The 26,954-nt window shown below is 52.6% G+C and overlaps 2 protein-coding genes, 1 long non-coding RNA gene and 1 pseudogene across 8 annotated transcripts in view; 1 reads left to right on the forward strand and 3 right to left on the reverse strand.

Annotated features, from left to right (window-relative positions):
- Nucleotides 1-8,242: 8,242 nt before the first annotated feature.
- Nucleotides 8,243-12,279, reverse strand: LOC130531477 (vesicular integral-membrane protein VIP36-like; annotated as a pseudogene).
- Nucleotides 12,280-13,253: 974 nt separating this feature from the next.
- Nucleotides 13,254-17,804, reverse strand: LOC130531476 (vesicular integral-membrane protein VIP36-like). Its single transcript, XM_057043523.1, is given in 9 exon segments — nucleotides 13,254-13,433; nucleotides 13,436-13,546; nucleotides 13,655-13,774; nucleotides 13,893-14,007; nucleotides 14,087-14,248; nucleotides 15,474-15,553; nucleotides 16,032-16,149; nucleotides 16,352-16,458; nucleotides 17,434-17,804. Coding segments are annotated over 9 exon segments (996 nt in total). The 5' UTR covers nucleotides 17,570-17,804; the 3' UTR covers nucleotides 13,254-13,386.
- Nucleotides 17,805-20,333: 2,529 nt separating this feature from the next.
- Nucleotides 20,334-24,211, reverse strand: LOC130531517 (uncharacterized). Its single transcript, XR_008952121.1, has 3 exons — nucleotides 24,028-24,211; nucleotides 20,636-20,792; nucleotides 20,334-20,542 (listed from the first exon to the last, which is right to left on the reverse strand). It is a non-coding gene; the product is annotated as an uncharacterized LOC130531517 (long non-coding RNA).
- Nucleotides 24,212-26,550: 2,339 nt separating this feature from the next.
- htr4 (5-hydroxytryptamine receptor 4) overlaps nucleotides 26,551-26,954 on the forward strand; it is a 44,337-nt gene continuing 43,933 nt past the window's right edge. For 3 of the 6 annotated variants that reach the window (XR_008952101.1, XR_008952100.1, XR_008952102.1), the window contains exon 1: nucleotides 26,551-26,954. This exon is cut by the window's right edge and continues 258 nt beyond it. The gene's annotated coding sequence lies outside the window, so the exon portion shown is untranslated. The other 3 variants (XM_057043515.1, XM_057043513.1, XM_057043516.1) reach the window with 2 other exon arrangements.

A 26,954-nucleotide genomic window follows, 5' to 3' on the forward strand; every position in this document is an offset into this window, starting at 1 on the left:
TCTGCAGGAGCGCACGTGGGTCTGAGAGGGAGCGTGATTGTGTTACCGGCCCATTGAGGGTTGGTTCCACACAGCGTGTCTCACCTGACAGACCTGACAGGAGGCGGAGCTACAGAAACCAAGGTCGAAGATGGACGGATGGCAACCAAAAGAATGAATGTTTAAAACAGTAACAACGGTGAGGTAAAGAAAAGCTAAGAGGGAGGAGGAGCAGGGAAAAACCTCCATGGGAGAAGAGATGCACAGAGGCGGGGGGGGGGGGGGGGGGGTACAAGAGCGGCGAGATGACCGGAGGAGGAGGAGGAGGAGGTCCGGTCCAGAAATAAACAGCAACAGAAGGTGGGCCCAGAGCCACCAACAGCAGGTGAAGGTGGAGGAGATGGAGCTTAAATCCTCCTTACGTAAGCTGCTCCGTCCACCTGGGGGGTCGTTCCGCCCCCGCCTCTGAATATTTAAATAATGTCATCAACGTGGAAATGCTGGTCTCCCAGGACCAGAAACATGACGTTAGCCCGAGCAACAGTTGCACACCTGAACACATCACGTTCACTCGGCTGGTCTCTCACACCAGTGCAGGAAGCTGCATCGCCCCCTGCTGGCCTGGAGGGGTTGGTGCTGTGTTCCTCAAGACTAATAAGGTTTATGAGGGGCTTTCTGAACACAGCTGTAGTCAAACAGAGGAGACCAGGAACCAGTGTGGCTTGTGAAGCCACACACACACACACACAACACACACACACACACAACACACACACACACACTACTTCACCCCATGAGGCCTTTGTACCCCTGACGTTTGCTCCCTCAGATGTTCAGTGACATGTGCTCGTGCTTCCAGGTAAACCTGGAACTCTCCTTCACAGACTGAATGTCATGTCCGAGACCTTCCACTCGCCCCCCAACCTCCACCCATCTGGCATTTTCTCCAACGCTATGTCCTCTCCTAAAGTCACGGGATGCTGCTCCAATCCTCCGAACAGGCAGCGCTGAGGCCGAAGGCTGCGAGGGCTCGCAGGGATGTGAGGATGTGATTCAGAAGAATCTCACCTGCTCTTTGGGACCTGAGGTGACACGTGGAGCTGCTCTCCTGAAGAGTTGTTCAGGTTGATTCTGTTACCATCTGTGATGAGACCTCGTGACAAACTGGTCCGGCTGATTCAAGGCTGCAGGTAGAGACCGAAGGAATGAGCGCACCAGTGCGAGGTGACCTGGCTCTGCCTTAGAGATGGAGCCAGGAGATCCAGATCCTGGTTCAGGTCAGGATCCTGAGAAGAGGGGCCAGTCTGTCATCTTCATGGACTCTGGATCATGGTGCAGGTGTGTTCTGATGTCTTTCACAACCGCGCATGTTGTGTAGCCTCTGTGACCTTTGACCTCTGCGATCTGAGCATTGCTGCCTCCAAACCAGGTCAAGTTGGTGTTTGTAATAAAACAATGTGGTCCAGCGAGTTCTGACTTTGTGTTGTGAATATACGGTCAGTGGCGGTGTCCTGTTGTTTATGCACACGTGCGCGCAGACACACACTAACAAAGGTCAAAGCCTGGAGGTCAAATTCATATGATCATGAATCAAAAATAATAATCAATAATTTGTTTAAACACACAATAACTATGAAACAAAGCTGTTCGTTCTATTTTCATAGATATTTGAGGTTGTGATTATTGTAAAGCTACGATTCATGTGTGTGTGTGTGTGTGTGGTGTGTGTGTGTGTCAGATCACATTTAACTGCTCCAAATAAAGGGAAAGTTTAACTCTCAGATCTACGAACACACACAAGCACGGAGAAACCCGCGAAGCTGCAGGTGGACATCAGGACGTGTGGACGGGGGAGGAAGCTGAAGCTGATGGACGAGGGCCACGGTTGCTTGGTGCACGATGTGGCATCAGTGTAGGTGGCGATGGGAGGCCACGCCCCCTACCCTGTAGATCACGATGGGAGGCCACACCCTTAATGAGTAGGTGGCGATGTGAGGCCACGCCCCCTACTCAGTAGGTGGCGATGGGAGGCCACGCCCCTACCCTGTAGATCACGGTGGGAGGCCACGCCCTTAATGAGTAGGTGGCGATGGGAGGCCTTTAAGCCATGTGACTTAAATTGGGAAAAACTTAATTTGGCTTAAGTGAGACGAAGAATTAATGCAGAGAAGAAGAGAAAATGATGAAGCATCACCGTTGACAGTGACATCCATCCATCCATCATCCATCCATCCATCCATCCATCCATCATCCATCCATCCATCCATCCATCCATCCATCCATCCATCCATCCATCCATCCATCCATCATCCATCATCCATCCATCATCCATCCATCCATCATCCATCCATCATCCATCCATCCATCCATCATCCATCCATCATCCATCATCCATCCATCATCATCCATCATCCATCCATCCATCATCCATCCATCATCCATCCAGACCAGAGAACCTTCAGACACAGGCAGAACACAGTGTTCCATGTGATGCACCTGTGGCATCAGAAGCTTCTACTTTCCCTCACATATTCTGGGATTCAGGTAAACTACAAAACGTCCTGTTTGCAGATGCTTCAGCTGCTCCGTCTTTCATCACTTCACTTCTTTGCTTGTTGCCCAAAAGGAATTTGAGTAAACAGAAAGGTTTTACTGACCCCCACCCCCCACCCTGACCCCCCACACCCACCCCCACCCTGACCCCCACCCCCCACACACCCACCCCCCTCATGGCAGCAGGTTCTAAAGACCTTCAGGAGACCAACAACTGTTCGGCCGGGTAGTTCAAAACAGAAGCACGAGTAAAGTTTAGTTCCTGGGCCAACCCAAGTGTGAACTCCCACGATGCAACGCCTGATAACAGATGCCTCAACAATAAACTGGATTCCTGCACCTCCAACCAGAACCTGATAATCATGGCTTGTAAAAGCCCGTCTTTATATTCTTGCCTCTAATTTTAATCATTGTAGACAGAAAATCTCTGATGGAGAGACTTGATACAGCAATGAAAACGCGGGTTGAATCCTCTCGATTGGAGTCATCAGAGTGGCTGAAGTGGCCCCCATAAGGGTGGCGTTGATGCACAGGCTGTGTCTCCACTGCTGATAACATCATACAGGCAACGGGGGGCCAAATGTTCCTGGAGACGTTCTGCGGGGGGACGCAGCAAACACACGTGTGACAGGCGCCGTGATCATGTGATAACTGTAGGGTGAGCCCTGAAGGTCAGCCCTGAAGGTCAGCCCTGAAGGTCAGCCCTGAAGGTCAGCCCTGAAGGTCAACCCTAACCCCAACTCTCAGCCTCGGTGAGACGAGGACGTTCCGTCCCATCTTTCTATTTTCTCCCACATTAACTCAAAGCAGGTTCTGACTCACGTATCGTCCCAATAATCGGGAGCCTGTCGTCTCCTTTAACACCACCAAGTCTCGTCCGTTCAAGCGTCTAATCGCTCATCTGGAACTTCAAACACTGGTGTGTTAGCGAGGAGCCAGGCGTGCTGGGACAGCTCCCCCCCAACACAAACACCGCCCCGTCCTGGCTCCGGGAAAGAGCTTATTACCTAAATGTCAACATCAGTACGAACACTTTTGGCTATGAAAATATAAAGCTCAGCTTAGGAAGTGGAGCTCTGCTGAAGGAACATGTAGAACACGTCAGGACACAAACGTTTCAACGATTCTCAATCATGACGGGTGTAAAAGTTCAGGAACTACTGAGCTGGTAGCCAACAGTGGTTATGAGAACCTCACAGGTGTGCTGGACCAGCTCCTGCTGAGAGGTCTACCACCTCCCCCCAAAGCTGCCTCCAGAATCCATCAGGAGACACCGTCATCAGCCGCAACGCCCGTGTAGACCGAGGGGATGTGAAGCCTCCACTGTTCGGGACAAAGTCCACATCCTTCCTGGAGTGGAGGAGATCTGACCTCCCAGAAGGTCAGAACCATTCCAAACGTACAACAGCATGGCCTGAGGGTAGCGCTGACCTAGGAGCAGAACCTGAGCAGTAGAACTTCAGCTTGGACAGAGAAGATTCAGATCTTCAAAAGTGAATCACAGCGTAGCTGCTGGTGAATCTTCATCAAGACCTTCATCAGTTCTCCTGCCGCTTGTTCCATCTACACACAAACATCGGACCCGAAGAAGCCTTTTGGAGAAGAAACAAAACATATTCCAGAACTTAAACAAGTCCAGTTATTGAGATCGGCCTTGGAGAACCCTGACCTGGATGGATGAGGACCTGTTCAAACAAAGGAGCCTTTCAGTCGCTATCACACCTCCAGCCTGGCCTTGGCCTCCAGCACAGGTCCATCACTTCACGTGTGCTTGTGATATTTCACACACACACACACACACACACACACACACACACACACACACACACACACACACACACTCCTGTAAATTCAGCAGATTCCATTAAAGCAGGACATTATTTGAGAGGGAGCCTCCAGCAGAAGCTTCTCCTGCTGTGTTCGTGTTTGTGTGTCTTGTGCGGACTCACGTCAGGGTGGAGACGCTTCAAGGACAAACGCTGCTAAGAACCAAACAACTGTTCCTCAGAACAAAGATCCACTGTGGCGTCGCTCTTCGTGCTTCCCGTTATCAGGAGAACTGGGAACAAAGTTCTCTTTTGTGTGTGCAAAGATTGAGTTTAACCTGCTGAAGCGCAACACGAGTACGAGATGTTCAGCATCTGTGACTGATACAAACCCGCCGGGCCACTCAGAACCTGCATCAGCGCTAGGAGACACCAAACTACAGGAAAGGACACTTTCAATGAGGCCAAAGCCCAAATGAAGACGCCTCCTGAAGCCACATTTAGGAAGCTGCTCCTTTATTATTCACCTAAATGAGAAGAATATTCCGTCTCATCAACGGCCAAAAATGTGTGATTCTGTGGTTGTTGATGGTTCGGGGGGGACAGACGGACGGACAAGACGTCCCGCTGGTGTAGGAGGAGGCAGGTGAAGTCCAGCAGGAGACAGATGGACGGACGGACAGAGTTCTGGATTCTACAGGGGCAGAACTGGGGCTGAAGCAGCGGATCTGCTGGGAATTTGCTCCCATTTCCTGGGACCCGCTGGGCAGTAACACACACACACACACCACACACACACCACACACACACACACACACACACACACACACACACACACACACACACACATACTCACCCCCCCCACACACACACACGGCCTCGTACTTCAACACCATCTGCCTCTTCTAATATTTGAACCCCACCCCTTGTGTGTGTGTGTGTGTGTGTGTGTTGTGTGTGTGTGTGTGTGTGTGTGTGTGTGTGTGTGTGTGTGTGTGTGTGTGTGTGTGTGTGTGGTGGATGCTGGACTGTTGCCTCCTCACACTCGCTGCAGTCGCTCAGTTCTTCCTGCTGAAGCCTCAGAGAAGCCTCCTGACTCCACCTTCATGAGGAGGATAAAGCTCAGGAACTGTCCTGGTCACCTGTCCAGGTAGAAGCTGAAGAGTCAGGAGCTCAGGAACCAGAATAAAAACATTTCATGGGTGATTTCATCCAGAATAACATAATTCTGCCCTAAATGCCCTTTAATGCCAGGAGCAACATCTGAGCAGGAGCAGCATCTGAGCTGGCAGCCTTCACCTCAGCATTGCTGCCTGTCAGGATGATTTAAAGGAACATTTTAGTGGGGATTTCTTCTCGTTAGGACTCCTGCGTCTGGATCCCAACGAGACGCCTGTAATTACAGGAGAACAGGCAGCTTCTTCTCAATAAAACGTGTCTAATTGTTCTTTGTTGATGTTCTGGAGGAAAAGTGAAATGTTGGTTGTGAGCTCCAGGAGACAATAACGTCTGTGGGAAGTTTGTCAGCTGACGTCAGCCGTGTCTTTGATCTCTATCAATATCAGACCCCATCATCTCACTCAGCTTTGATGTTCAGAACTACCACAGATTCCATAACAGGCCTGTCAAATATTCCAGAGTGCTTTGATTCCATTCCCAATGTTGGAGCCAACCGGCATCAGATCTTTACAGAAGAGGAACTCAGGCAGGAGGAGGCTTGTTTGTTCTCATGGCTTCTCCACAGAAGAACTTTGTTCACACACACACACACACACACACTCACACACACACACACACACACTCCTCCAGCAGGTACCAGACCGTCAGTCTCCGCTGGTTTCTGCACGTTGCCGTGGGAGACGTCATTAGTTTCAGATTTTCATCTGCTCTCTCCATCACAGATTAAACCATCCAACAAAGGTAAACTGAGGCTCCAGGATCCAACCAGATGGTTCTACAGTTTTTACTCCAGACTGATAGGAAGGTGCTGGTTATGAACCCAAGCAGCAGCAGCAGCTTTGAGTCAACACAAAAGCAGGAACTTGTCAAGGTTCCAACAACCTCCTTCCTGCACCTTCATTTCTAAACACACAAAAGGCTTCATTCCCGCGTCTGCGTTCCTGCTGAAGCACCCTCACCCACATGGAAAAGGCAGGAGAATCAAGGTTGCTGCATCAAGGAGCCGAGAGGCAGCGTGGAGACAAAGGTTCCTCCTTGGTCCCCTCATGTTTGCTGCAGTTATGTGGGAGGAACCTAAAGGAGCTGGGGAACCATCGCTGGAACCTTCTCCTTCACTGGTTTGTACCTGAACTCTGATCAACAATGTCCTGGTGTAACCTGAGCTCCAGTTACTGGGTGACTTGATTATTTCAGATCCCAGAATACAGAGAAACTGAACTTCATGAAAAGCCTTCTACTGTTGCCATAGCGATGGAGATTCTTCACATCAGATGGAGGTTTGACTCTTTCCTGTATCTGCCTGAAGGTGACGTGACAATGTGATCTCCACTCACAGAAAGTCCCCCCCCCCCCCCACACACACACACACACACACCACCAGCTGGACCCTGAAGATGCAAGTGATCATGTCATGTGACAGGTCATGTGACACAGACGTGTGGCCAACGGCCTGTTGGAGAGGAAATGAGGATTCACAGGCCGAAGTTGTTCTAGGGTCTTTAGAGCGAAGGATCAGGCTGCACGCACGCACACGCATGTACACACAAATACGCACGCGCACACATACGCACGCACACGCATGTACACACAAATACGCACGCGCACACATACGCACGCACACGCATGTACACACAAATACGCACTCGCGCACACACACACACACACACACAACTGCCGCTGTAAAGATAAAATATTCAGCAAGTCTGAACTGGTTAAAATAGGCTGAAGGACATTTATAGAAGTTTTGGTGGTTTTTTAGATTCCATCCCTGACGAGCAGAAAAGCAATAAATCCTCTCAGGTTTTGGCTCACCTGTCTCACCCGGAACCGCCACTAACACGCCCCCCGTGGTCGGCAGGACCCGGGCCGGGCCGGGGCCTCGGCTCGGTTCAGCCACGGTTCTGCTCAGGTTTTGGAGGCAGGATGAGTTGGACTCTGTGTCCCGCTGATATTAGTGAAGTTCGGAGCAACAGCGAACAAAAGTCCAAACAGAATCCAGCGAAGGTCCGATTCTACAGGTGTTTCACATCTTTATCAGATTAATTTTATATAAACTGAGCTTTTTTATTCTGATAAATGTGAGCAAACTTCCCGTTTCAAAAGAAACGTTCGTCTTATTTAACGAGAACGTGATGCCTTCATGGACAAATCGTAAAAAACACACTTATACAGCCCTGTTTGCCAACCCCCCCCCCCCCCCCCCGACATTAGAGTGGAAAAGTCTCTGATCAATAAATGACCACGGTGAAGGTTTGTTCTGAAGGCCTGCAGTGTCCATGTGAGGCTAATTACTCTCAGGAGGTTCCTGCTGGTTCCCCCTCACACGTGTAAGAAAAGTTCTGTGGATCGTGAACATCAACAACCCCCCCATTAAGGTGGGTGACGGGACAGTGGTGTCGCCCCCTGGTGGTGGAGCGCTGGTGTTTGCCTGGAGCCCAAAGGTGACGCTGCCATAAATACGAACAGATTTAAAGAGAGATGGTGTTGGCAGAAGTTGACAAGAAGCAACTGAAAATGTTCCGGAGCTCCTCTGACGGGACGCAGCAGGTCCAGACACATCGCGGTGATTCACCTGATCCAGTACAAATATCAACCAAGATGAGTAATAAGTTCATTATTGTGAGTTTCACACAGACGTGCAGCCACAGGTCAGTAAATGTGCTGGAAGCCACCAGGAGACAACACACCTGAGCCGACCCGGTTCTGGGCGACGGGTCCGACCCGGTTCTGGGCGACGGGTCCGACCCGGAGAGAAACCTCGATACTCCCCAATCCAACATTTTAATGCCAGTCATACAGAACCCAGTGAAGCAGAGACACAGAAGAGCGTGAAGAACACGGGAGTAACACCCAGGTGCAGCTGTCGCCCCCTGCTGCTTGGAGCTGGACTAACACGCTAAGTTAGCTTAGCTTCAGTTTTAATGATTGTGGGCAGCATGTTGAGCCCACCCCTCCAACACTAAATAAAGGGCCCCCGTTGGATCTATGAACCGCTGCCCAGAGATCCAAACAGCTCTGAAGAGGTCCGGCACCAACTATAAATCTCATTAGTTCAGGTGTGAATTAGTTCCACGTTTTGGGGCTAAAGTTTAATTTATTTTTACTTAGTTGCAACTGGTGCCGAGTTTGATCGAAGCGGTTGGTCAGAAAACAACCTCTGTAAATGTCCCCCTCCCCCGGTGGTCGCCGCCGTCTGAGCTAAGCCCCGCCCCTCTGAGATAAAGGAGGGACCAGCCAATCACAAACATCCGCATTGTCTTTCTGGTGCAGGAAAATGGGCGGAGCTCCGACCAGTTAGCAGGAAACAGATGTGAGGCGTGTTCCGATCAGGAGCAGATGTGGAAACACACGAAACATTAAAAAAAACCCTGATTTAATGTCACTTCCTGTGGCGGCCACGATCACGTGACACGGTGCACTGACAAATGAGGCTGGAGCAGAAACCCAAAATAAAACTTTCACCGTTTGAGAAGCCAAAATGATTGATCACAGAGCAAACACGCCTCCTCGCCGCGGCGGCGGCGGCGTCTGAAGGGAAGATTCACGCGTGCTGTTCTCGTGTCGAGGGTTCAGCAGCTCCGCGTTCCTCAGTAGAACCTCTTGTTCCTCTCCTGCCTCTTCTGGAACACCACCGCTCCCACCACTCCACACACCACGATTCCCAGCAGGGAGCAGAGCAGCAGCAGGAAGACCTTCCAGCCGGTCAGCGGCGTTCCCCGGAAGTTCCCGGTGGGGTCATCGATGTTGTCTGTGCGTGGAGGAGAAACGTTACGTTCACGTCCTCCTCTGGACGATGCTCCAACAGACGACCGCTCGTAGCTTCCACGTCTCCGTGGCAACAGACGTTCCCTCAGAACTCCTACATACCTTTGGGGGACTTGAGGAGGCTGACGCTGGGCTCGATCTTGGACCAGTCCTGGTTCTCCTCCTCGGGGCTGTGCTCCACCATCAGCTGGTAGAGCTTCATGGAGATGATGTCGTGGTTATCTGGAAAATGTGTGGCAGTGATGTGAACCAGCGTTGGGCACCATAAACACACGGAACATCAAACCGGATCTGTGAGGACACCCATCTGCTGGTGCCCCCCCGGACCTCCTCACACCCACCTGACAGATCTCCTGTGGCGGCGGAAGCACCAAAGAAGTATCCGGTGGGAAGGCGCACGCCGCCGACGTCGATGCATTCCCTCCACTCGTTCTTGTCGTCCACGTCCACCATCACCTGGAGGTCAGAGAGCACGCGTGAGGCCGGACAGGTTCTAGCGTGCACAGGAGGTCCTCACCGCCAGTGGACCACGCACCGTCAGTCTGCCCTTGGAGTAGCGGATGGCCAGGTACGTGTCGTGGTCCCGGTTCCGGATCTCAGCGGAGCAGCCGCCCATCTCGGAGGAGCGTCCGTCTTTGCCGTGGTCGTAACTGACGGAGCCGTTGTTCACCATGGCTGAGATGTAAGGGAAGGAACGCTGGTGACACACACACACGCACGCACACGCACACACACACACACACACGCACGCACACACACACACGCGCGCGCACACACACACACACATGCTGAAACATCTGCTGTGCACAGCTGCAGGCACCACGCTCACATCAGCTCCTTTCACACTGCAGCCGTTGTGACGGAGGTCCAACAGGAGTCCCTGTCCACGTCCCACCCGTGGTCCACGTCCCACCCGTGGTCCACATCCCACCCGTGGTCCACGTCCCACCCGTGGTCCACATCCCTGCTGGGTCCACGTCCCACCCGTGGTCCACGTCCCACCCGTGGTCCACGTCCCACCCGTGGTCCACGTCCCTGCCGTGGTCCACGTCCCTGCTGTGGTCTCTGACCAAGCCCAGCTCATCCCAGCAGCAGGTCCGAGACCTCCAGCCACATTCAGCGTATCTGGGTTCACTTTAGTCGTTCTGATTTCATTTTGGTTTCACTTTTCATCAACTCTATAAAAACACGAACGACTTTTATTTGAGGGGAAAAGAGGATTTGGACCCGTTTCAGCTGCAGTGTGAGAGAAGCATCTTTCACACATCAGAGCAGAACTCAGAACAAGCAGCTTGATCACATTCATCAACGTTCCAACAGTAAAAACAGTCAGAAAAGCATCGAATGACAAGTGAGACCATGGAGGAGATGGAGGAGATGAGGAGATGGAGGAGATGGAGAAGATGGAGGAGATGGAGGAGATGGAGGAGATGGAGCAGATGGAGCAGATGGAGGAGATGGGGGAGATGGAGGAGATGGAGGAGATGGAGGAGATGGAGAAGATGGAGGAGATGGAGGAGATGGAGGAGATGGAGAAGATGGAGGAGATGGAGAAGATGGAGGAGATGGAGGAGATGGGGGAGATGGAGGAGATGGGGGAGATGGGGGAGATGGGGGAGATGGAGGAGATGGAGGAAGATGGAGGAGATGGAGGAGATGGGGGAGATGGGGGAGATGGAGAAGATGGAGGAGATGGAGGAGATGGAGGAGAGGGGGAGATGGGGGAGATGGAGAAGATGGAGAAGATGGAGGAGATGGAGAGATGGAGGAGATGGAGGAGATGGGGGAGATGGGGGAGATGGGGGAGATGGAGGAGATGGAGGAGATGGAGGAGATGGGGGAGATGGGGGAGATGGAGGAGATGCTCATGCTGATGAGAGCAGCAGTGACACCGAGCAGGGGTGAGAGCAGCATGCTGAGGGAGCAGCACTCACATCGGTGGCATCATCGTTAGAGTAAGTATCTACAAACACGGCCAGCCCGTGGAACAGAGCATAGTTGGAAAAGACGGGCCCTGCAAAGACACAAGGGGTCAGTGGCCTCCAGCTGTGCGGCACTTACATCCATCCCGTGGAGGTCGTTGCGGAAGGTGTCCAACAAAATAGTCAGGCCGACAAAATGGTCCCGGTTTCCAAACACGGGTCCTAGGATGGAGGCAGAGATGAGGTGAGAGGCCAGCAGAACCATGCAGAACCATTCACTGATGACGTGCCCCCCCCCCGAATATCAACATGGACCCCTCCCAAATCTGAAGGCAGAAGCTTTAGAGCAGCTCAGAACCCGACAGGATTGTTCAGGTTTCTGGTCCGGTTCTGAGAGCTTCTCTGATTCTAAACATCTGAGATGTTTGGGCCTCCACCCGTGGTGCCGCTCTACGTTGGGAGAGGAAGCGCAGCCGGACTGTCGGTGCCGAGCGAACGGACCCGAGCGTTTCCTCAGAACCAGCGAACTGAGCAGATGTTACCGTGCTGGAGAGCAGCCTCAGACGCTACCTGCTTGCAGTCTGTCTCTTGTGTACCACAGAGCGATGCCGTCGCCATGGAGATTCTTCTTCCCAGAACCGTGCACCTTAAACTGCACGTGCATCTCCCAGTCCTTCAGGAGACACGGCTGTGAACCACAAACACACACACACCACCGTCGGCTTTAGGTGAAACAAACCCACACACTTGAAAGACAACCGCGTGGCCCGTCTCGTTCTGGAGCCTCCCGACTGGACCTGGACCCAGTGGGACACCGGCGCCGTTACGCACACCTCAAGGTGCTCAAACCAAAGAGGAGCAGGTCTCCATGAAGACCAGATGTGCTCACCACAGTGTTCCAGATGGAGCCCTGCTTGCTCCTCTCATCGGGGGTGGCGCGCGTACGTAGAGTTGGTCACCAAGGTGCTGCCCCAGAAGTCCCACTGGCTGCCCACACCTGAGGGACACACAAACGGCCCGATTAGGAGGGTTCTGGGGTTCTGCTGCAGTAACAGCGAGACAACAATGGTGCTCAGTTCTGAAACACCATTTGGTTTCATTTCCTGCTCGTTTGCATCCGGCGGTCAGGAAATGAACACACAGAAGCACTTTGTGGGGACAAAGTCGACTTTTTTGTCCACAACACAGAAAGGATCTGCCACACACACACACACACACACCACACACACACACACACACACACACACACCACACACCCTCAACAAACATGTTTGTATCCTGAAAAACTGGCTTGACACATTTCTAGGATTTGTTGAATTGAACAACATGTAGAACATCTTCAGAATCAGAATCTGCTGCCTGTACTGTAAAAATTAATCATCTCCAGCCAATGCTTGATACAAGATTTATATCGGAAGTATTTTACTACAGTAACGTTCATCACACACGTGAAAGAGAACAGAAGAGCGTGAAGAACACGGGAGTAACACCCAGGTGCAGCTGTCGCCCCCTGCTGCTTGGAGCTGGACTAACACGCTAAGTTAGCTTAGCACGTTCAGTTTTAGTGATTGTGGGCAGCATGTTGAGCCCACCCCTCCAACACTAAATAAGGGCCCCCGTTGGATCTATGAACCGCTGCCCAGAGATCCAAACGGGTCTGAAGAGGTCCGGCACCAACTATAAATCTCATTAGTTCAGGTGTGAATTAGTTCCACGTTTTGGGGCTAAAGTTTAATTTATTTTTACTTAGTTGCAACTGGTGCCGAGTTTGATCGAAGCGGTTGGTCAGAAAAAACCTCTGTAAATGTCCCCCTCCCCCGGTGGTCGCCGCCGTCTGAGCTAAGCCCCGCCCCTCTGAGATAAAGGAGGGACCAGCCAATCACAAACATCCGCATTGTCTTTCTGGTGCAGGAAAATGGGCGGAGCTCCGACCAGTTAGCAGGAAACAGATGTGAGGCGTGTTCCTATCAGCAGCAGATGTGGAAACACACGAAACATTAAAAAAACCCTGATTTAATGTCACTTCCTGTGGCGGCCACGATCACGTGACACGGTGCACTGACAAATGAGGCTGGAGCAGAAACCAAAATAAAACTTTCACCGTTTGAGAAGCCAAAATGATTGATCACAGAGCAAACGCCTCCTCGCCGCCGCCGCGGCGCCTGAAGGGAAGATTCACGCGTGCTGGTTCTCCTGTCGAGGGTTCAGCAGCTCCGCGTTCCTTAGTAGAACCTCTTGTTCCTCTCCTGCCTCTTCTGGAACACCACGCTCCCACCACTCCACACACCACGATTCCCAGCAGGGAGCAGAGCAGCAGCAGGAAGACCTTCCAGCCGGTCAGCGGCGTTCCCCGGAAGTTCCCGGTGGGGTCATCGATGTTGTCTGTGCGTGGAGAAGAAACGTTACGTTCACGTCCTCCTCTGGACGATGCTCCAACAGACGCTTCCACGTCTCCGTGGCAACAGACGTTCCCTCAGAACTCCTACATACCTTTGGGGGACTTGAGGAGGCTGACGCTGGGCTCGATCTTGGACCAGTCCTGGTTCTCCTCCTCGGGGCTGTGCTCCACCATCAGCTGGTAGAGCTTCATGGAGATGATGTCGTGGTTATCTGGACAATGTGTGGCAGTGATGTGAACCAGCGTTGGGCACCATAAACACACGGAACATCAAACCGGATCTGTGAGGACACCCATCTGCTGGTGCCCCCCGGACCTCCTCACACCCACCTGACAGATCTCCTGTGGCGGCGGAAGCACCAAAGAAGTATCCGGTGGGAAGGCGCACGCCGCCGACGTCGATGCATTCCCTCCACTCGTTCTTGTCGTCCACGTCCACCATCACCTGGAGGTCAGAGAGCACGCGTGAGGCCGGACAGGTTCTAGCGTGCACAGGAGGTCCTCACCGCCAGTGGACCACGCACCGTCAGTCTGCCCTTGGAGTAGCGGATGGCCAGGTACGTGTCGTGGTCCCGGTTCCGGATCTCAGCCGAGCAGCCGCCCATCTCGGAGGAGCGTCCGTCTTTGCCGTGGTCGTAACTGACGGAGCCGTTGTTCACCATGGCTGAGATGTAAGGGAAGGAACGCTGGTGACACACACACACGCACGCACCGCACGCACACACACACACACACACACACACACACACACACACACACCGCACGCACCACACACGCACGCACACACAAACACACACAACACACACCACGCACACGCAAACACACACACGCAACACACGCACGCACACACACACGCACACACACACATGCTGAAACATCTGCTGTGCACAGCTGGCAGCACACGCTCACATCAGCTCCTTTCACACTGCAGCCGTTGTGACGAAGGTCCAACAGGAGTCCCTGTCCACGTCCCACCCGTGGTCCACGTCCCACCCGTGGTCCACATCCCACCCGTGGTCCACGTCCCACCCGTGGTCCACGTCCCTGCTGTGGTCTGTGACCAAGCCCAGCTCATCCCAGCAGCAGGTCCGAAACCTCCAGCCACATTCAGCGTATCTGGGTTCACTTTAGTCGTTCTGATTTCATTTTGGCTTCACTTTTCATCAACTCTATAAAAACACGAACGACTTTTATTTGAGGGGAAAAGAGGATTTGGACCCGTTTCAGCTGCAGTGTGAGAGAAGCATCTTTCACACATCAGAGCAGAACTCAGAACAAGCAGCTTGATCACATTCATCAACGTTCCAACAGTAAAAACAGTCAGAAAAGCATCGAATGGAGACCATGGAGGAGATGGAGGAGATGGAGGAGATGGAGGAGATGGAGAAGATGGAGGAGATGGAGGAGATGGAGGAGATGGAGCAGATGGAGCAGATGGAGGAGATGGGGGAGATGGAGGAGATGGAGGAGATGGAGGAGATGGAGAAGATGGAGGAGATGGAGGAGATGGAGGAGATGGAGAGATGGAGGAGATGGAGAAGATGGAGGAGATGGAGGAGGAGATGGAGGAGAGGGGGAGATGGAGGAGATGGAGGAGATGGAGGAAGATGGAGGAGATGGAGGAGATGGGGGAGATGGGGGAGATGGAGAAGATGGAGGAGATGGAGATGGAGGAGATGGAGGAGATGGGGGAGATGGGGGAGATGGAGAAGATGGAGAAGATGGAGGAGATGGAGAAGATGGAGGAGATGGAGGAGATGGGGGAGATGGGGGAGATGGGGGAGATGGAGGAGATGGAGGAGATGGAGGAGATGGGGGAGATGGAGGAGATGGAGGAGATGCTCATGCTGATGAGAGCAGCAGTGACACCGAGCAGGGGTGAGAGCAGCATGCTGAGGGAGCAGCACTCACATCGGTGGCATCATCGTTAGAGTAAGTATCTACAAACACGGCCAGCCCGTGGAACAGAGCATAGTTGGAAAAGACGGGCCCTGCAAAGACACAAGGGGTCAGTGGCCTCCAGCTGTGCGGCACTTACATCCATCCCGTGGAGGTCGTTGCGGAAGGTGTCCAACAAAATAGTCAGGCCGACAAAATGGTCCCGGTTTCCAAACACGGGTCCTAGGATGGAGGCAGAGATGAGGTGAGAGGCCAGCAGAACCATGCAGAACCATTCACTGATGACGTGCCCCCCCCCCGAATATCAACATGGACCCCTCCCAAATCTGAAGGCAGAAGCTTTAGAGCAGCTCAGAACCCGACAGGATTGTTCAGGTTTCTGGTCCGGTTCTGAGAGCTTCTCTGATTCTAAACATCTGAGATGTTTGGGCCTCCACCCGTGGTGCCGCTCTACGTTGGGAGAGGAAGCGCAGCCGGACTGTCGGTGCCGAGCGAACGGACCCGAGCGTTTCCTCAGAACCAGCGAACTGAGCAGATGTTACCGTGCTGGAGAGCAGCCTCAGACGCTACCTGCTTGCAGTCTGTCTCTTGTGTACCACAGAGCGATGCCGTCGCCATGGAGATTCTTCTTCCCAGAACCGTGCACCTTAAACTGCACGTGCATCTCCCAGTCCTTCAGGAGACACGGCTGTGAACCACAAACACACACACACCACCGTCGGCTTTAGGTGAAACAAACCACACACACTTGAAAGACAACCGCGTGGCCCGTCTCGTTCTGGAGCCTCCCGACTGGACCTGGACCCAGTGGGACACCGGCGCCGTTACGCACACCTCAAGGTGCTCAAACCAAAGAGGAGCAGGTCTCCATGAAGACCAGATGTGCTCACCACAGTGTTCCAGATGGAGCCCTGCTTGCTCCTCTCATCGGGGGTGAGGCGCACGTACGAGTTGGTCACCAAGGTGCTGCCCCAGAAGTCCCACTGGCTGCCCACACCTGAGGGACACACAAACGGGTCGTTTAGGAGGGTTCTGGGTTTCTGCTGCAGTAACAGCGAGACAACAATGGTGCTCAGTTCTGAAACACCATTTGGTTTCATTTCCTGCTCGTTTGCATCCGGCGGTCAGGAAATGAACACACAGAAGCACTTTGTTGGGGACAAAGTCGACTTCTTTTGTCCACAACACAGAAAGGATCTGCCACACACACACACACACACAACACACACACACACACACACACACACACACACACACACACACCCTCAACAAACATGTTTGTATCCTGAAAAACTGGCTTGACACATTTCTAGGATTTGTTGAATTGAACAACATGTAGAACATCTTCAGAATCAGAATCTGCTGCCTGTACTGTAAAATTAATCATCTCCAGCCAATGCTTGATACAAGATTTATATCGGAAGTATTTTACTACAGTAACGTTCATCACACACGTGAAAGAGTTTTAAAAGATTTGACCTTTACTGAAATCCCTCATTTAGCGGTAGGGAGGATTACAGCAAAGGTCAAATCTCTAAACTCTTTCAGCGGACAATTGCATCCTGAATTAGTTGAACCGTTTATATAAAAGTGCAACCTTCTTCATTCATAACATCATTTCTCTCAAATGTTGGGTCGTGTCAATTACAAGAATTGAAAGGGGACCATTTTTATATTTATATTTGAAAGAAACAGGTGGAGTATAACACTGTTTTTTAAGGTTATAGGATGATTAACCTTAATCATCCTATAATCTTTAGTCTTTTTAACATACAGTACTTTCACATTAACCTACTTCCTGCTTAGAAGTATTAACACATTAACATTTAAAAAATCCAACAATTTTCAGGTCGCAATATTGAGACTACGAATGCAGGAGGTCGTATAATAATCTGTGAAGCTGCAAACGTCTTTAGAAACAATATTATAGTTAGTAGGTAGCTGTGTTAGCTAGCGAGCTAACTGGACCCACCTTGGTAGGGCTTCGTTAACGAGTGCTCCCTTTTTAGGTGCTCCGTGTTTCCGTCCGTCAGATCGCAGGAAACCGAACCGAACCGAGACGTCAGTAAAACCAGGGATGTGCTGAGTAATGCGCCGAAATGCCCCATGTTGGTTCAAACAGCCTCGGAGAGAAACTCTCACACCCAAATTCTTCTTAACTCCATAAATCGAACCGTCCCGTCTCTATTTTCTTCCGTCAGTAAACCTGATATTAAAAAAAAGGCTCCGGACTTTTCACATTCCAGCAGAAACAAAGTGCCCTTGATTATTTGGGGACTATATGTTCGACAGATGGGAGTGATTGAAAGGATAAAAACGAAACACGCTAATTACTCGCTGAATGTAACTGGAAGGATACGCACAAAATAATTAAACGATGTGTGTTTCCCTACGGAAGGATTTCACAAGCGGAAAGAAAATGATCAGCCAATCACAGACAAGCACATCGCAATCGCTGCCAATCACATAACGCGCGGTTGTAATGAGGGGATCCACTAGATGGCGCCAGAGGACAAAACATAGACGTTACACGGACCTTATTAAAATAAGAATAGTATAATAATAATGAGGTAGGATCCAAATATTAAACCTGTCATTTCTGTCAGCCCTCCCCAGCTCCATACGCTTATATATGATGATTATCAATAATATTCCTTTGCCTGACACCAATGCTGGACACTGCAAACCTCCTACAAGAAGAAGGGGGAGATACGTTAAAATATCATTATTTCTGATTTATTGGAAACACACACACACACACACACACACACACCCAACAGAACAGCTCTCTTGATGTTGACTGACAGTAAAGTGTCTCTTCTGTCTCTGCTGCCCTAAAATGTCAGAGCCACTTCACCAGCTGCTCCATCACCCACTGGTCTGCTGGCACCACTGCACACACCAGTGGCCTGATCTGACTGGTCTGACTGGTCTGACTGGTCTGACTGGCTCAAAGATTCAATTTCCCTGCAGCTCAGAAGAGGTGATGGTGTTTGAGGAGGTCAGAGGCCAAGTTCAACTCATGGGCGTCATGATCTGCAGGAAGGACGCGAACAAACAGGACAAGGTTGGACCAAAGTCAGAAACCAGGCAGAATCCAGTCAGAAAGCTGGAGCCCTCATGTTTGAGCGCGTGGTCCCAGTAAGTGGGAGGAGCTTCCTCCACCACAGGAAGTGGCTCTGATGCAGCAGCAGCTGATGTTCTCAGCACCCTGGAGGCCTCCAGCCTGGAAACTCTGATCAATATGCTGACCTGGCTGTGACATCATGGCGGCAGCGGCCTAATTGATGCTGTCAGTCAGGTTTAACGAGCTGACGACCTCTTTCTGTCACAGCTCATCTGTGATTTTAGAGCAAATCTCTCTGTGAGTTCTGATGAATTCCATCTCTGATAATTAGAGTCAATTTAAAGCTGGTTCATGGAGACGTTGGGGGGGGGGGGGGGGGGTCCTCTCCTGACTGACTGCTCCTTTAAGCAGGTTACGTCTCCCTGAACCAAAAGATGGAACAAATCTCTGGAGCTGAGGCACAAAGGTTTCTGCTCCACTCCAATGGAAAAGGAGCCAGAAGGTTCCAGAAGGTTCCAGAAGGTTCCAGAAGAAGCAGAGAGAATGAACAGATGTTGGATTAACCAGCTGTGATGACAGTTTATGCTGCCACCTCTGCTAAAATGTGGACTTTTAACTTTCAGTGAGTAACTCAGTTGATGTTTGTGTTTGGAACTTTGGGAGAAGATGAAACAGAAGCTCTGAGCAGAGCTGGAATCTGCTGGGACACATGTTCAGACATCAGCTCAGAGCTCAGCCCTAGTCAGCTGACAACACTGGGGCCGGAGCTGGGGGACATCAGGGGCCACCAGGGGCCACCAGGGTCCGCCAGGGGCCGGAGCTGGGGATGTCAGGGGCCACCAGGGGCCACCAGGGGCCACCAGGGGCCACCAGGGGCCGGAGCTGAGGGCCGTCAGGGGCCGCCAGGGGACGTCACGGGTGTCCAGGGGCCGCCAGGGGCCGCCAGGGGCCACCAGGGGCCGCCAGAGGCCAGGGGCCTCCAGGGGCCTCCAGGGGCCACCAGGGGCCGCCAGAGGCCAGGGGCCTCCAGGGGCCTCCAGGGGCCGCCAGAGGCCAGGGGCCTCCAGGGGCCTCCAGGGGCGCCAGGGGCCGCCAGAGGCCAGGGGCCTCCAGGGGCCGCCAGGGGCCACCAGGGGCCGCCAGGGGATGTCACGGGTGGCCAGGGGCCACCAGGGGCCACCAGGGGCCGCCAGGGGACGTCACGGGTGGCCAGGGGCCGCCAGGGGCCGCTAGGGGCCACCAGGGGCCTCCAGGGGCCTCCAGGGGCCGCCAGGGGCCGCCAGAGGCTGGGGGCCGCCAGGGGCCCTAAACGATCCTCATTAACTCAGTGATGATCCACATCAGTGTCGGGGCCTCTTCGTTACCATGGTGACCAGGAGATGATCGGCAGCAGTCGAACCTCTGACACTAACGTGAAGCTGCAGAAAATGTCCAACTAAACCGTGATCGACTCGGCTTTGATCATGAAGTCTTTTACTAATTAATGCAAACGAACAGACAGATCCTGCTCCAGCGCTGCCACACGTTAACGAGCTTGAGCCTTCGGAACCAGTCAGTCAGCGTTTGCTGTGGCATCAGAGGCAGCGGTTACCGTGACAACGGGTGCTTGCGGTGACACATCCTCCGTCTGAGCTGCAGAAAGACGCTAAATTCGGATTTCATTAAAGGCACAAATTGGACGGAAGAGAAAACAAACGTCCTGAGGGAGCCAGTGATCCACCAGTGACACCAGCTCAGCTCACCAGTGCTGAAGGCAGCTCAGGAACCTTGAGAGAGGGTCTGAAGACGTCTGACCTTAAGGAGCTCCGGTGGAAGCTGCTGGGGAGGCGTCACCTTCAGCACTTCCTGCTCAACAGTCACAACTTCCTGCCGCCGTCACAGAGCCGGATCAGGGAACCTGTGCTGATGATCGGCAGATCCTCCTCACAGCTGAGGGGGGGGCAGCAGAGTTCCTCTGGTCCCTTCGGTTTCTGGCCCTTCATTAACGGTCCATAACGTTGGCTCCTCCAGGTCCCTGAAGGCACCATAATCCCTTTAATCTCCCACCACTTTCTCACTTCACTCTTTGATTTTTATAAAGATTCCTGCAATTTAGATAATCTCCCACCTCAGCATCACCAGGTCCACAGTCTGTTGTCATGGCGACAGGAAGAGACGCACGTACAATCAAACAGCTCGCTAGAGAAAGAACTTCTATTTTCTTACAAAAGCCTCCATCTGCTCAGGCCTGGACCAGAACCTGCTGATGGTTGGTGGCGAGTCTCCTGCAACAGTTTATAATATTAATATTTCATTTCCATTTTGACATTTTGATTCAAGTCTCTCTGTAAAGGAAAAGTTTGGCCATCACGTCAGCATGTTGGTCCTCTCTGAGAAGAGCAGAACTTTGACCAGCTCCCTCAGACGTGAGGGAGCTCCCACTCAGCGCTGCTGGTCCATTAGACGCACAAACATGGTTTCATTTTAATACAAGAAGATAATCGATCATCAATAATCAATAAACCGTAAACCTCAACGCTATCGCTCCCAACCTTAGCGACCTCCACAACGACCCAAAGATAAGGAGACGTGTTGGATGAAGACACGTGTGTGTGAACCCTCATCTCGAGTCATTACCCAGCTGCCCCGCCGAGCAGAATAAATACCCCTGAACCTCTCGCTCCGTCAGTCTCCCAGCAGAACCATGAAAAGATCCTTCTGAGCTTCTGGACTAATGTTGGACCCAGAGGTGAGAAAACAATGTTGGACACCACAAAGTTCAAAGGAGGACGAGGAAGAGGAGGGAGAAAAGAGAGGGAAGAAAGAGGATTATGAAGGGTTCCGCTTCTCCCGGGGAACCCTGGGTCGTCCTGTCTGGACAAGATCCTCCAGAACCCACTGGAGCAGAGGCATGAACACCAGCCAACATCTCCAACGCCTGTCTGGAGACACTCAGGATGGGATCGGCCTCAGCGCTTTGGTCCAACTGTGCTCCTCTCACCAGCGTAGGTGTCTCCTCAGGATGCTCATGCTAATGTGTTACACATGCTAAGCTTCGACGCGTTAGCTCCTCTGGCCTGATAACGATGTGCGACAGGGACCAACATCACATCCAAACCTCATCAGATCTCCTAGGCTTCCACCGCAGCGTTCTCCTCCATCACGTCCATCTCTTTGGAGCCTGAAGATCTGAAGCAGGTTTTATCTTCATCATCCTCTTCATCAGCTTTATCCTGTGGTCCTAAATACTCATGAAACACCTTCTACAAGCTTCTTATTCCTCTGGTTCATGGTCCAGAAGGTTCTTCAAAGGCTCCACCGTCCGTTGATGTGTGTTTCCGTCATTTGCTTCCCAGCAGGTCTGTTGGAGGGTTTCCAGGTGCCTCAACATCAACAACCGAAGCAACATTTGAGTAAAGGAAGCAGCTCAGCTCCAACCAGAGCTGAGGTAACGGAGACTCGCCTGCAGAGGAGGAGAAGCTCTCCAGAACATTGACATTCGTGCCCTCTGGCAACGTGCTGCAGCTAAAGTTGCTGGAACGTCATTTGGGAGGCGACTCGGCGCAGGTGAAATAATCATCTGTGAGTTATTTTCTGCTTCGTCAACCCAGATCGACGTGAAACAGTGTTTACAGAAGGAAAGGACATTTAGAAGCTGAGGACGGAGGGTTCAGAGAGCTGAAGGTCCAACCCCTGAGGTGCAGCAGGGCTCTGGTGCAGGGACCCAGAAGCTAAACACGGCTAAGACGCGTCACAGGTCCACAGACTGGCAGGTGACCTTCTCCTCAGGAGGCTTCTGGGTCTCAGCGCTCGCTTAACCTAAACGTTCCTGCATGTTCCTTGAGCTCATGAAGCAACAGGCCATGACCTCTGACCTCTGGGATTTGGAGTTATTGGCAGCAACGCTTCAACTGTAAATTCATTTACAACCTGGTATCTTCTGCCAGAGCAGAAGGTGGCATCACTGATGGGTGTTGGTTCTTCTCTCCTGGATCTGTGGGCTGAACATGGACCCCACAGGTGGAAGCCAGCACCTGAAGACCAACCAGCCTCTTCCATTCAGAAGAGACGCTTCTTGATGCTTCTCTGTTCTCATTATTTCCTCAGGCTTCTTCCTGCTGTGACCTCCAAGATCTGAATGGATGTTTTATAGCTCTCACGAGGGCAGGTGACATCATGAAGACCACGTGGCTAAAAGCAGATCTTTCTTTATTAGATCTCCAATCAGAGGAGATAGAAACCAGCTAAACAAAGACAGAACACAGAAGTTTCCGTGTTTGAGGATTCAAAATGTGGAGCTGCTGCATGAGAGCAGAGGTCCTGGGGAGGTGGTAGATGTCCTGCTGATGTTCTCAGCAGCCTTCACCTCCCTGCAGGCATCTGTGGACCAGAGCTGTGGTGCTGCTGTAGCATGCGGAGATGCAGGCAGTCAGCATTTACCAGCTGTTTTAGATCATTCCTGTTCAGAGGGAGGTCACCACCATCTGCCGTCGGGGATGAAGGTCTTCACGGCTCAGAGGATGAAGGTGGACAAACAAACCAGGGAATCTTCTGAGGTTCACTTCACAAACATGTGGCAGTCGTTGAGAAACACTGGTGATTAAAGGGAGAAGCTGAGGAGCAGCTGCTCCTGCTCCACAGCCCTGCTGACCTCCGTCCAGCAGAACACCTCAAACCGTGGAAACGTTTACGTCACGGTGGAGCCGCTGACGGGAAGAAGCTCAAGTCACATGATGGTCAAGTGGAGCAGAGCCGCTCCATTAGGAGCCACAATCAGCCGGGAGAGAAGATCTGACCTGCAGTGACCTGCTCACCCACCCACACACCAGGACCACATACGGAGAATCCAGCCCCCCTAAAGACACCTCAACATCTGCACGGAGACACCTCACCTTCAGGGACGCCGAGTCTGACCTCACAGGTGGACACACACCCGTGTGGACACACACCCGTGTGAACACACACCACTCTGAACACACACCACTCTGAACACACACCCGTGTGGACACACACCGGTGTGGACACACACCCATGTGGACACACACCCGTGTGGACACACACACTTCCCAGCGTGAATAAACTCAGACTTCTTCCACCATCTTGTCTTCCATCTTGGTCCATGTGCTGAAGTTGTTGTGGGCGTGGCCTGTCTCACCTGTGCACCTGCAGCTTTTACTTCATCCAGAAAAGTCGAGAACACGAGGAAAAACTTTTCCCTCATATTTTCATCTCGGTGCTGTTTGACTTGTGTTTATCCCCCAACGAATGATCGGTGCCAGCTGTCGTCATGGCAACAACAGACCTGCTGCTGATGACACCTGAACCCAGAACGTTCTGCCAGCAACAGGATTGTCCCCAGCTCAGGTGTGTGAGGCTCCTGTCCTGATCCACATGGTTGCCTGAACTCATCGTTAGCATCGATGCCTCAGCGTTTCCGGCATGATCGTTTTTACGAGTTGACTTCCTGTTTTGATCTCGTTCCTCGTGGGACCTTCACCCGTCTCCTCTTTGAACTCTCACCTGTCGACTGCGGTCCAACACTCGGAGGTGACGGGCGACCCGTCGGTGGCTGCAGGCTCCACCCCAGGTCCCATCCAGACGGTGAGTCCAGAACAGGTGGCACCGACAGGTCCGATCACAGGAACCGCTCCTCATAGAACAGGTGGACACCAGCTGGACCAGAGCCAGACAGACGACCCCATCACGGCACTGACAGAAAAACCCAATATCAGACTGAATATCGTGTGCGTTCACAGTTAAATTCTAATTATTCTTTTGCAAGCATGAAAAGCTTCTTTAGAACTTCCCCCCCACAGAGCTGAGCCTCCATTTCCTGATGAACCCATAAAAGCCCTTCAGGTGCAGCAGTGAGATCCTGGAGATGACGCGATACCTTCAATAAGACAGCTATAAAATGATTGAACAATCATCGTTCCTCAGACCTTTGGAGCATTTCAACGTCTCATCGCTTTGACTCACCGGGGGGGGGTTCCTGTTCCGGCACTAAAATGACGACAGTCCTGGATCCATCCTGAGGAGCAGCAGCAGGGCGTGGACTCACTCCTGGACCTCCACGTTAACATGAGCACCATCAGTCACTATTGTTCATCCGTTCAGGTGCAGCTCCTCCAAAGGGCAGCGGACAAGCTGAAAGAGCAACATAAAGATCAGGTCAGAGAGGGTCTACCCCCCAGGCCCCGAGGATCTAGGCAGGCAGGCAGACAGGCAGGCAGGCAGGCAGGCAGACAGGCAGGCAGACAGGCAGGCAGGCAGGCAGGCAGGCAGACAGGCAGGCAGACAGGCAGGCAGGCAGGCAGGCAGGCGGCAGGCAGGCAGGCAGGCAGGCAGACAGACAGGCAGGCAGCCAGGCAGACAGGCAGACAGGCAGGCAGGCAGGCAGGAAGGCAGGCAGACAGGTAGGCAGGCAGGCAGGCAGACAGGCAGGCAGGAAGGCAGACAGGCAGGCAGCAGGCAGGCAGACAGGCAGGCAGACAGGTAGGCAGGCAGACAGACGGGCAGGCAGGCAGGCAGACAGGCAGGCAGACAGACAGGTAGGCAGACAGGCAGGCAGACAGACGGGCAGGCAGGCAGGCAGGCAGACAGACAGGCAGGCAGACAGACAGGCAGACAAGCAGGCAGGCAGGCAGGCAGGCAGGCAGACAGACAGGCAGGCAGGCAGGCAGGCAGACAGGCAGGCAGACAGGCAGGCAGACAGGCAGGCAGGCAGACAGGCAGACAGGCAGGCAGACAGGCAGACAGGCAGACAGGCAGGCAGGAAGACAGGCAGGCAGACAGGCAGACAGGCAGACAGGCAGACAGGCGTCGGTGGCCTGCTCCTATAAGGGAGGAGGGGAGATAAAGGTGGGCGAGAGTCTTCAGAGTTCTGAACCTTTCTGAGATCTTGTTGGGAGCCTGTTTTGGGGATCCTGTCCTCAGGACACCAGACATTCATCCTGCATGCGGTGGACCAGAAGATCCTGGACAGGAACCGTGTAAAGGTGCTAAAGAGGAGGGGGCTGTCCTCAAAAGTGCCCGTGTGTGGACAGACAGGAGGAGCTGGTCCCTGCTGGAGGCTGCTGAGGGACTCACGACACTAATCAAAGGAAGTTCCAGTTCCTGGATTCTATTTCTGCTGAAGCCAAGATTAGCGAAGCTGAGACTGGAGACTTTAGGAGGTTCTGAAGGACCGTCACACCTGGTGGCATGAGACCAACGTTATGGATGACCACCTCCTCCAGGAGTCATTATATTGCTGCTTTTATTCATTTATTACTTTGAAAAGGGCTTTTGGGTCCCTGTGAAACTGTAAATAAAGTGTTTTTCCTAAATTGCCAATCTTCTTCTTTGGTTCTGTCAGAAGCGACTTTGGAGCAGAAGCAGGAGAGTCTTGCAGCTTCCCTGGACGTTCTTCTGGGTTCTCAGTTCAGACTGGGTCCACGAGGCTCCAGGGACGCTACAGTGAGCTCCTGGTTCAGACTGGGAATACATCACAGCTTTATGGGAGGATTCAATCTGGAGCTGACTCCATTTGATTCTCATTCATCTTGATCACCAAAAACTAAAGAGATTCTTCTGCCAGTGGCTCCAGACAGGTCCTGCAGCTCTCAGCATGTGAAGAAAGACGTCTTCCACACGTGCACATCTGAGCGGAGGCTGGCAGAGATGGAATAAAAGAGCTAAAGGACAGGAAACTAAAGAGCTTCTTAAAGTAGCAGCTTCAGCAGGAGGTTCTCCGCCGCTGTGGCATCAACAATAACCAGACTGAGAGGGAGACGGCGCCACAGCTGGCGCTCGTCCTCACGTTGATGGAGCAGAGATAAAGAGGCACCTGAAGAACCCTGGCACCAGCACCAACCTTCACGTCACGGAACAGCAGCAGCCGATCTGGAGACGTGGGCAATAAAGACTCAGTCATGGGGGAGGAGGGGAGGAGGGGGAGGTCTGCGTGGACGTGTGGAGTCTGACCAGACATGAGCACCAGGTGGGGAGGAGGGGGAGGTCTGTGTGGACAGAGGGGGGAGGGAACTAGATTTGATGTTTAACACCTTTATTTACATGTATTATTGACATTTGCACATTTCAGAGAGACATTGGAGACCTTCAACAATTCCAAATCAAACCATTTTCCTCACTCAACTCTCAGGAGTCCAGGGTCTCCACAGGGACCGCTGAGAACGTCCCTGATGTGATGCTCCTCTACCTGTCCGCTAGGGCCCCCTCCTGCATCGGCCGCCCCCGCCGACGCGGGGCGACATGACGCCGGTGCGCGCGCCCCCGAGGACGCCATCCCCGCCGTAAAACACGACAAACTCACCAAACTCGCAGCACGCTCCCCAGCACGCGGTCAGCGCGCGAGCGAGAGAGAGAGAGAGAGCGGGGGAGGGAGAGAGAACTAGAGAGAGAGAGAGAGAGAGAGAGAGGGCGCTGAAGGAGCCGGGAGGAGGGAC

The sequence above is a fragment of the Takifugu flavidus genome, chromosome 9 (assembly GCF_003711565.1).
Source record: "Takifugu flavidus isolate HTHZ2018 chromosome 9, ASM371156v2, whole genome shotgun sequence".
NCBI lineage: Eukaryota > Metazoa > Chordata > Actinopteri > Tetraodontiformes > Tetraodontidae > Takifugu > Takifugu flavidus.